Source organism: Euprymna scolopes, chromosome 13, assembly GCF_053919585.1.
Source record: "Euprymna scolopes isolate OS-2025 chromosome 13, ASM5391958v1, whole genome shotgun sequence".
Classification (NCBI taxonomy): Eukaryota; Metazoa; Mollusca; class Cephalopoda; order Sepiida; family Sepiolidae; genus Euprymna; species Euprymna scolopes.
In genome coordinates, this window is record NC_136494.1 from 93,975,891 (window position 1) to 93,987,985 (window position 12,095).

A 12,095-nucleotide genomic window follows, 5' to 3' on the forward strand; every position below is an offset into this window, starting at 1 on the left:
TGTTTCTTTGTTCATCTTTAATTTCTGCCACACTAAGACAAAAAATATTTTACAATATTTAAGATATAAAAGGCATTAAGTACAAATTAACAGTTGTGATTAAAAACAAAACAGCAACAAAAAACACAAAAAAAAAAAACAAACAAAAAAACAATGATTCATATTTTTGAAAACATGTAGCGGTCTGGACCATTAGATCCTATCAACAGAGATCAAGGTTATGTTTTTTCAACGAATCAAAGCTAATGTGTACAAGGTTATTTACTTAAATTTAATAAATGATGATTTCTAATTAAGATAAGACCCATTTAGAGATTTGCATGTTCTAGTTTTGCTAATAGCTTTCCATTGGGAGTATAAAGAAAATGTAGTCATGAAAGCAGAGATGTAACTGCATGTCTGATTCATTGTGAACTTAGCATTTTTTCTATCTTCATTTTCATTTGTAAATGACATCAATAAACATGTGAAGTTTTTATACTTTGTCTGTGTATCTGTTTTGTCCAGTACAAATAGCCAATTAAAACAAGCATGATTGATAGAGAAAGTTTCTTATGTAGACGTTTAACTGCATTTAAAAAACTATTTCAAATGTGACAGACCAATAAAAATGTGATTTCAAATAAACATGACAAATAAAGTGTGAATTACAAAAGAAAAAAAGGCTCATCATCTGAATAGCCAGTATAAATCATTAAATGATTCACTGCTTGCATTAGTCTGATCTGGGTTGTCTTCGATCAACATTTTTTCAACAGATTAGCTGCAAGATTGTCTTGTTCAAAGGCTATGACACAGCGAAGATTATTGAATCGATCAGGAGTCCATATACTACAACTGTATGATAAATCAGTATAAAATTATTGGATCAATAAAACTTAATGAAGTAATATATATGTTTCCATGACATTTTCAATAAAAATGTTCTTTTAGTGATATGAGGTTTTGAAAGGAAAAACAACATTGTCACTCAAGGTCACATGAGCAGAAAAATAAACCTGGAGAAATGAAAGTAAATTAATGTATGAAAATTTAATCAACAGAAAAAAATTCTACAGAGAAAATATTCTTTTAAATCTCTTTCAATTCTTTTTTCTGAAATATATTCAGAACATTTAATCCTTGATTGGGATAAAGATTTAAATTATCTCAGTCCAGCAGAATCTCTCATACTCACTTTGACCCAAGCACAAATGCTAAGTAAAAAAGTATCTTTGCAAGATAACTTAATCTAAATATTTTTAGTTTTCAATTAATTAAAGAATGACACTTTTTTTTAAATTAAATTTAAGAATCAAGCAAAATTTGTAGTCATAGCAAAAAAAAAAAAAATTTGGATATTCTTTCCAGTGATTATCCAGTTATTTCATCTAAAAACTCATGTAATAAATCAGACAGTTACCTTGATTTTTCCTTTTTGTAGCTGGAAGCTGGTGTAGGATGAAGACGAATAATGCTTAATATTCATGATATAATTATGTAAACCATGATTTCAGTCCAGGTCGGTTAGTTGCATCATAGACTCCAAAGAATTTTCCATTACCATTTCTAAACTGACAAAAACCTGGTGTTGATGTTAACATTTAACAACTAATTTACTGCTATTTCAAATATGCTCCTCTCAGACATATAATCCAGAGCAATTTTTATCTTTCAACCTAAGATATGAATAAAGTAAAATATTTTTTTAAATTTAAAAAAACTTACATGCCAAAGCATCTTCAATAAGTGTAACATTAGCAAAATGAGCCGTGTTTGGGATTCCTAAACATCTCATACCATGAGCATGTCTCCATTCCTGTTGAAAAATAGTGGTGAAAATAAAAACAATGTTAAATTATCTGTAGTAACAAGCCGAGCATGCAGGATCCCCCTCCACAAGTGAATAAATCCATTCCGTCAAAAATTTACTTCCATCATGATTATTGTTTGTGCAAAATTTCCAAAAATTCCAAGAAAAGTGCGAGCAAACAAATGGACGAACGAGAGTGAATTACTAGTCCAATCCTTCCTTTGTCGGTGAACCAACACTGGTTTCTCAACCAACAGAATAGCAAGAAATTATACAGTAAATATTTAAAAGAGATTTTTATATTATAACTATATGAACCTGTGGAAATTACAAAGAATTATTTTCTTTTCATGTGTTTGCCACTTTCTTTGTCTTCTGTGAATGTAGCTACATTTTATAGAGACAATTTTTTTTTTTTTTTTCCTCAAATCATTTTTCTAAGATAAATTTACTACATTTTATGTTGCAGCATAAAATGGAAAACAGCTTTAAGAACATGAACAAACATTAAATACTAGATTCAAAAATAAAAATTGGTACTTGTTTAGATTAGGGTTCTATATTAAAAACAAGGGGCATAACTGTAAACATACTTAGCACATAGAAATTGCATACTGTTCGCGATTACAATCATTGCAAAGAAGCGATTCTAGTGTTAATGCCTGCACACAAACTCAAATCAATGGATTTTAAAAACATGTAAATGTGCTGTTCAGAGCACCTTTTACTGCCTTGACAGAGTAAAGACCGAGTTCTTGTGAGCGATGCACTTTTCTGCTCTTTACTCCCTCTTTCTCACAGAAGAGACATTGTTAGTCTTTCTCTACTCTATCATTATTTTCATCACAAGTGCTCGACTGAGCTAAAATCTATGGCCCCGTAAAACATTCACAATAACCCGTCTAACTACAACCACTGTCAATGGTTTCCCTTTTTCTCTCTCTCTACCTAAAACTAAACAAAACATCTATGAGCAAAGTAAGAACTGCTCATCAGTGGAATGCAGAACTATGGGGTTGCTTCCCAGCTGACTACAACATGACCATTTTGAAGTCCAATGTAAACAAATTATTTTTGAGCTGCCACTTAAATAATCAAATTCTGCCTTATCAGCAAGATCATTACCAATTATCAGTGTTATCGGATTGTCTACCTGACACTCATTTAATCCTTATCCCCAAACAGATATTGGGTCTTGATAAATAAGGTGATATCTTAAAAAAGAGAAAAAAAAAGCACCAGACATCTTACTGATTCTTCTATTGCCATGACTTCTCATGCCTTTCAGTCTACAAGTGAGTGATCGCATCATCATAATGTTCTCAACAACCAAAATGTATTCGTAAATTCCACTCTGAAGTATATTTAAACCAATATATAAAGTTCATCCATAACAGACGATTTGAATCCGAGGTAATATCCATGGAAATAAATTATTGCATCCACTTGTATCATTCTGAGCAAGAATTATAATGTTAAATAAACACAATTTAAAAACAAAAAAAAATAATTTAACAAATTATACATTGCAAAGTTGGTAACTTACATATATTTTTCCTTAAAAAAATCTATTCTAAATAATTACCAAACAATTTCAGCAATAAACTGATAATCGCAGTATGAACATAAGAACCAGCATTGTATATCAAATATTTGGTGACCTTGATATATCCAGTTGAATTTGAACTTGGCTTAACCAATTCCATAATCCAGATCAGTATCCATTACTTCTCTAACCCTCTATTCCTCAAAGTAATCAAGTCATACTTACTGCAAAATGTCTCTGAAAAGCTTTTGGTCCTTTGTAAGTGAAGTTTCCGCAAATTTCACAAGTGTAGCTGATATTAAGGCCATGAAGTCGATAAAGCCAATAAGGAATTGGCTGAAGTAGAAAAGAAGAATTACAATGAAGATAAATAAAAGACAACGATCAGATCAGCATAAAAATGACATTATCAAGATAGGGAGAAAAAAAAAAGGCACAAAGTAAGGATGTATACAATGCATTTCCATTTTTATAGTTTGTTGATGGAATGCACCTTCTTTTCTCCCATTAAAAAAAAAACACACACACACACACACACAAAATGGATATGGTCCAGAGGGTGGGAGCTATTTATTATATTGAATTTCCATATAAATGTAACAATTATGTTATGTAACAGGGTGAAAAGAAATAAAATAAGGTTCAAAACTTTGTTGCAAACACATACTGAAGGGATGATGCACATGATATCGGTCAGATCAGTTGAACGACAAAGTTATCACTAAACCCCAAGTTAGTATTCATCTTGTTCCCATTTAATTAACTCCCCACGTGGGTAGAATAAGGCAAGATCGTTTTTTAATACAGAGAATTGGAACAAAAATAAAAGTGCCTCAGTCTAGATGGAGTTCTCCTCCACTGGCTGAGGACAGAAAATACCAAGTGCAGCAACATAACAGATACTACACTTTGTTCCTAATATTTGTCAGTTACTGTATTTTAGTGACTATAAACAAAAAATGAATACAAACAAGACTGAAATGTAAGAAATGAAGAGAAATTGTATATATTTTTGTCATTAGATTGTTACTTACTTTTCCATCCCATCCAAGTGGCAGATTTTTGGGATTGTAAGGAATGTCTTCATCATCGTCATCCGATTCTTCATCGTAATTTTCATCGTCTGACTCTTCTCTTTCTTCTCCAGTCCGAGCTTGTTTACGCTGGACATTTTCTTGGGTGGCAGCTCTCTGTTCACCAAGCACCTCAATAAACCGGTAACACTGGGCCTCCAGCATTGCAATTTCTTTCTGCCTTTCCATATCTCTTGCAGAAAAAAAGAAAAGAAAAAGAGCATAACATTAATCAACTTTTTTTTTTTCTAATGATTGAATCAACTTTAGGAATGGCAAGAAAAACTTTCGTTTATAATTACTAATACTTGAAACTACACAAAGCTGCAATAAAAATATTAAATATCAATATTTTATACTAATGAATATTTTTTTTTGTGTTTCAGATATAAATATATATCGTAGATCATCATTTAAGTTATACATCAGCCAATGAAGCATTAGAATTCTCCATTTCAGAGTAGTCATATTACAGTTAATATGAAGGTGGGCTTAATCAGCATCAAACCTCAGTATGACACTTTCCACTGTTAATAGAGAGATTGCTACATTTATCAGCGAGAAAATATTATATTGCGTAAGTCTATCAGGACCCTCTGACAGCATTTTTCATTATTAATGAATATCTATTTAGGATAGCGCAATATAACATAAAACAAAATTATAAGTTAAAAAGAAAAAGAAAACAATGCAACACTTGGTTCTTGTCCAGAATTCCCTCAATATTAAAAAACAAAAGTAAATTCTGTATGATATCTTTACCAGTGATGAAACGAAAATATCATCTCCCAGAAATCATGTAAATTAATAAAGTAGTTTATTTTTAAATAAGAAAATCTACCATTTTGAAAACTACCTATAAAAAATTTTTAAAAAATTGGAAGATCAACAATTCAAACTTGAGATTTGTTGTAATGCCTACAAATTCCCATTAATCACCTAATATAAAACTAATTGATTGATTTACTTTACAATGATTTTTGGAAAATATTTTTGTTTTGCCATGAATATGTACATCATATAGATTCTTTTTTTATATTTTGTTTTTTAATATAGAGTGAATTCTGGACAATTATTTTCCTTTGCCTTTTGAAATAGTTTTTTTTCAAAATGGCAACCCAAGACAGTCGCTCCTCAGTTACTCATAAAATTTTTTATTTTTTTTGATTTAAAAATAAAACGATTTTATTAATTTACATGATTTTTCAAAGATATTTTTGTTTCGTACAGATTAAAAAAATTTTTTTTTTATATATAGGGTGAATTTATAACAAGTACCAAATAATCTAAATTAATAATTTTTTTGTAGTATATACAATTGAATTGAAGAAGCATATATTGTCTTCATTTTCATATTTTATTGTATTAAAATTTGTTTTTGTTTAAACTCCTCCTCCTTGTGGCTTCCACAAAATATTATACATACAGGTTTTATTAGATATTTCATAGAACATGTGAGGTTTTGCTACAAGTCAAATGCATTCTTTTGTGAAAAGAATTGATTAGGTCAATGAAGTGACTAATTCATGTTAAGTGATCAGAGTTCCCTTCCCATACTCCCAAAATTGTTCATGTGCCATATTTTGTGTATTTTATTCTGCAAATAACTTAACATCTCGAAAAGTTTACTCTGAACTAGGCATTTACTAATCTCTTTACTTTGTTGTTGAAGAGCCCATTTACAAACCAAAACTTAATAATTGTAACTAAAAGCTGACTGGATCCATAACTTCAAGGTACATAGATCAAACAATGCTTTGGGTGTTCGGTTTTACAGCAATCATCTCTTTTTAGATTATTAAATGCAAATCCAGTCATTTTAGTAAAAGTTTTTTGGGGTTTTTTTTTTTTATTACATTTTCATCCCAAACAAGGCACATTGCCACTTTGGTGTAGGGGGGCTACTATCAGGGACATAAGCTACAGGATTACTATGTAGGGAGTTGGGCAGTAAGATGTCGGTTCCCATTACACTTGAACTTCTACATGTCTGTACAGTTGGGGAAGCAGGGAACCAGAATGGAATTCCAAAGTCTAGCAGTTCAGGGGAAGAAACTACTGGAGTAAAAAGCTCTCCTACATCTAGGGATCTCCACTGTGTAGGGGTGAGATTTAGCTGCTTGTCGGGTTTGTCGAGGGTATTTATGTTGTGGGGGCACAAGTGCTTGCAGTTCGTCAGAGCATTCACCATTGAAATACTTATAAGCAGAGGGATGCAACATTTCGTTGGTGGGACAGAGGCTGAAGTTTAGATGACAATTCAGGACCTATCAGGTTGGTGACCCTCTTTTGAACCTTGTCTAGGACTGAGACTAATAGCAGATGCATCAGCCCAAATATGACAACAATACTCCATACATGGGCGAATGGTGGCCTTATAGAGGTACAGGATAGTTTCGGGCGTTAGTAGCTTTCTAGCATGGTAGAGAGCCTACCTTTTTTTTATGATTTAAAAGCATTTACTCTTCAAGTTCTTTATATTTTCAAATATTTATTCATGATGTTTGGTTTGTTTGTTTTATACCATATCAATCCAGTTATTTTGGTAAAAGTTTTTCGGCTTCAAGTTCTTCATAATTTCAAATATTTATTCATATTGTTTGGCTTGGTTTGATAGCTTTATAGAGGGAAATTATTTTGATTTCATCTAATTTCTTTTAGACAGCTACTGGTACCACATAAACATCTATTAGTTAATTGGCTAAATATTTCAAAAACTTCCTTCCTCTATCCAATCATGTGGTTATTTATGTTCAGCCAATCAAGGCTCAGCATGCCTTTTCACTATATAACACACAAACACTGACACTTAACCAGTAATAAACATAAATAGATACACTTAGAATTGTCACTTAAAATCTATCAAAATCTTTCACAAAAAAAAAATAAATAAATGAGTAAATTCAATTTTTTTAATTCCTGTAATCAAAATGATTCTCATGTTTAAAAATTAAATTTTCATTTCTTACTTATTTTTGCCAGTTTTTCCAGGTTTTGATTTTGCAAACATTGACGGATCAAGATCTTCCATTTGCAAACCTTTGGTGCTGAAAAGACGTTGGGCTCGTTCTTCAAGAGTCCTACAAATAAAAATTATATTGTATAAATAGAAATGTTCAGCTATTCAAACTTCACAAGCATTGGCTTCATGCATGCTTGAGAAGTTTCGCTTTTTTTTTTCTTTTTTTTTATTAATTCAATAAAACGGAAATATTATTTTCACATTGTTGATAATGAGCTCACATTATTCAGTAACAAATGTTAGAATTTCTCTAATAGGATAACATTCCTTCCATTCCTACATCCCTATCTTCTCTTACTTTCATCTTTCTCTCACTTCTTCACATCAATGTGCAGCATAAAAAGGATCCACAAATTATCAACATACAGATTTTGATTATAGAATAAACAAAGATAGTTTTACCCTCCACATTTTAGTCCAAGAGCCATCAAAGCTGATTTCAAACGATCCAACCCCAATGAAGCCAATTCCTAAAAATAGAAAGTATAAAAAACATAAAACAATTTCTAAAAAAAAAATATTTTATTATTTCAACTTGGTAAGAACAAAAAAGAATGAACATAAAATGTGTAATTAGATTGTAGCCAAAAATTCATTTTTGAACATTTATCAAAAACAAAAGTGGAAAATAGTTTATTTTGCTAATAATTCTCTCATATTATCAGAATTCATACAAGACAAACAGTTGAATCAAGTTTTCAATCAAATAAAATAAATCAAAATAGATTTTTTTCGTCTAATCTTTAGTTGTACCATTGTCTGTCATAAACTGTATCATTTTTAGGCTTAAACTAGATTTTTATAGATTCAATAATTAAGTATCACTATTTTCTAGTTACAGAAAGGTTTGTTAATATATCTATATATACACAATTCTTGTTTTGTCATTTTTTTTTTTTTTGATGTATGCTTACCTATTATGTCATTAGAAATCCATTTGAATTTTTACTGCATATTTTAGATTTTAAAGTGAGTGTTCACTTTCTTATAAAAATTTAATATAAAACAATCTTGGCAATCACCAATTTCAGAAAATTTATTGTAGAATAAAAATACCTCATTTTCTTTGTTTCTTTTTCTTTTATTTTACACTGATAATAATTTTCGTTTTACTGGGACAGGAGAGCTGGTACTGACCAATTTTTATTCATTTATTAAATTTCTACAATTCCAAAGTACTTGTCTGGAATAATACTTAAGCTATATTATAGTAGTGAATTCACTAGATAACTATAAACACTTTTTTTTTTTTTGCATTTTTTAATCTTTTTCTTTTTATGATTTACAAAGACTTGTCCTCTGGACGCGTGCATTCTGGCCATGTCTTTGGCCTCTCACATTTAAGCGCTGCCAGAAATGATGCTCAAATGAACCACAAGTGCACTAATACATTAACTGATGAATGACAACTTGTTAACACCCCCTCACAATTTATATAGTTTTTACAGGTAATGCCTAACTTTGTAAAGAGAAAATGTGAAAAAAAATACCTAAAACATAAAAAAAAAAAAAAAAAAAGATAAGAAATGAAACAAAAATTTTTTTTTTTTTAAATGGCTAGCATGCTATTCTACTCAAATCTGAAAAAAAAAAAATGAACAAAATTAGTTACTCTTCTTGAATGCACAAATATGTCTTCCATCCCTCCCTCTCCATCCAACTCAAAAATAAAAAGGATTGGTTACTACATAACATAAAAAATATCATTTTCACTTGAATACCATTCTGTCCAGAAATTGGTAATGGTCAGAAATTAGGTGATTATTTTACATTAAATTTATATAGGAAAGTTATCCTCCCTTCTAAAATATTGATTAAAAAGTAATTAAAAAATAGCAAAATTCTCTATTGACATAATCAGCAATTGCACACAGAAAATAGAAAAACACATTAAAAAAATAGCAAAACAAAGTCGGTAAATATTGAAAAAGCATCAATTCACTCTTCAACTAATAAACTTATTAATTTGCAAGCACAGTTGCTGGATATAAGGAGTTGTAATGTGAACTATATTTAGTTTAATTCAAATTTATGCAAAGAAGGTAAAACAAGAGCAGAAATTTTTTGTGAAAATTCATATACATTTTTGTGAAATTTTAACAATACATATTAGGCATGACTTCATATTCCCCAAATGTTTTTAGGGTATTTTAAAACGGTTTTAGAGGACATAATATGGGCACAATCTCCAATTTGAACATTCAAATATTTCAGATTTGCATTAAATCTGCTCTTTAATCATTCAACAACAATTATGCAATTTTCTCTGAATTTCAATTTTTCACTTGATTTTGACTAACATTGTCAGATTTCAAAACTGCAGTTTTCTTATATCACATCCATTTTTTGTCGCTCAATTCAAATCTTTGAATAAATACAATTGTATTATTTGTTCATGAATAACAGGACTGACCAGCTGATTGTTTTATCATTCTGCCATATTTTAATGAGCCATCACCTACCAAAGCCAAACACCAGATGAAGATTAGAGATTGTTAGTTAGATGATGAAAAATACTGAGAGTACATAACAGAACTACTCTACAAGTATTTAACATCGGGCTTGAAGTCAACCATGTTGTAGTCAACTGGAAAGCAGCCTCGCGGTATTGCGTCTCACATGGAGATTAAAAAGATGTTCTACGTTGCTGGTGAGGAGATGTTTAATAATTTACCAAGTCACTTAGTAGATGTCAGAGCTTCAATGAATCCAAGCCACAGAGAAGCAACACATTCAGAGTATGGTAAGTGCTTGATGAAAGGTATTCATTTGGTTACACGTAACTGAAATGTTTCTAGGCAATCAATGTTCTGAGAAAAATGAGAATTCAGGACTGACGATGCAAATTCTATTCTATTGATAAAGATGCAATAACTGGCTATTATTGGAGCATGAAGCAAAATTATCCAGAAATTAAAAAAACTGACAAAAAAAACTCCAAACTGTTATCCTTTATACAAACAAAATAAATTGAACAAATAGAGGGAGGTCAAATCAAAGCCAAAGTTTTTTTCTTTTGTATATAATTTATTTAAAAAAAACAAAAACAATTTCTTTCATATGTTTTACATACAAAGTTAAGATATGCTGTAATTAAAAACAGTTTATATAATACAATGTTTATATTAGATCAACTGTTTTTAGGTAATTTTGAGATTAAACAGTCACATTAGTTAAAAACAAATGATAGATCAATCAAGAAAAATGGGTGTTCCCAGTGTTATTGCAATTATGTAGAATTAAAAGAATAATAAGTCATATATAAAAAAAACTCACCTCCCATGAAGAGAAAGCAGATAGATCAAGATGAGCACCTGCATGGGTCAAAGCACCAGTTGTTTCTTTCTGTGAATAGAAATGGTGAGAAATCCTTCTGAATATGTATTAAGTACCATAAATTAAAATTAAAAATTAAAAAAAAATAAAAACATTGAAATAAAACTAATATTTTTACAAAATTTCAAAATATATTTTTCAATATTTTGTAAAAGAATTAAAATGTCCCATTCAGTTCAAAGATTTTATTTGAATCGTTTACAAAACTACTCATTGCTGTAGACTGGCATCTTTAATTCAAAAAGTCATTCATTGATAGATTGTTGACTTTAAAATTCTGAAACGATGCCTGTGCAACAAAGAGTTCATAGTAAAGCAAAGGTAGCTTATTAGCAACTGCAATTCTCCTGATGTGGCATTGTTTTAGTATTAAGGAAATATCTAAGACATCTAAAACCAACACTAGGATAAGCAGAAAGAGACGGTTTTCCTTCTCCTAGATTAGTTACCATTTCAAATCTTGAAAATATAGTCTACCACATTATTTCACCATAACATTAGAACTACCATCTCCACAGTGCCCGTTTCTGATTTAGTATTTACATCTAAAGTTTAATCCAAGTAGAATAAATGGTGGCTAAGTGGTTAGATACACTGACTGGAAACCTGGCTGTGCCATTAAAGTTCAGTTTGTTCCATAGAAACATTGTCATAAAATCCACACTTGACCTTGTGTCTAACCTCCTAGAGATGAGTTAAACAAAATAAATTTAACCTTTCTTTAATATTACTGTTAATGATATTATTCTCTCAATAATAATAGATGGAGTTGATGGAGAAATACCAGCCTACGTTAGAGTAAACTTTTCAGATATATAGGCTGAATTTTTTGTTTAGCAGAAAGTTGATTCCAATTGTCCAGTGAATTTCTTTAAGGTAACAGGTTAACCATCTTCAAATGAAAAGAATAACTGAAGTTACTTACTGGCCAACCAGGGAAAGTACCCTCACTCCAGTGCCATTCAAAATCTTTCAAAACATTTTCCATTTCCTGAAATAAAAACAAAAATTTAAATTGTAGAAAGTGTGAAATAAGAAATGAAACAGTGATTGGCCATTAAAACAGAATACAGGCAAGAAGGTTGCAAAATGAGGACTGGGAAGATTTAAAAGGTCATATGGTTATACATTGTCACAACCAAAATCCTAAAAAGATCTCTTGGTTGGATCTATGAAATAGCAGGTGAATATCTGGCATCCAGTAAGATGCCCCATCTCCAGCAAACACAAAAAGCTAAGAAAATTAAATTAAAAAATAAATAATAATATAAGCACTATTCTGCAATATCTGACAGACACGAACTAGCAGCATCTTAATCGTCTGCA

At 30.4% G+C, this 12,095-nt stretch overlaps 1 protein-coding gene across 1 annotated transcript in view; it reads right to left on the minus strand.

The window, feature by feature from the left end:
- The window catches only part of LOC145292088 (splicing factor 3A subunit 3-like), a gene marked incomplete at its 3' end in the record, with an annotated part of 35,542 nt that continues 23,447 nt past the window's right edge, over window positions 1–12,095 (minus strand). Inside the window, 8 exon segments of the mRNA XM_080138164.1 lie at window positions 1–32; window positions 1,708–1,798; window positions 3,564–3,674; window positions 4,373–4,604; window positions 7,381–7,491; window positions 7,836–7,903; window positions 10,710–10,778; window positions 11,695–11,760. Of these exon segments, the coding sequence (XP_079994290.1) occupies window positions 1–32; window positions 1,708–1,798; window positions 3,564–3,674; window positions 4,373–4,604; window positions 7,381–7,491; window positions 7,836–7,903; window positions 10,710–10,778; window positions 11,695–11,760 (780 nt within the window).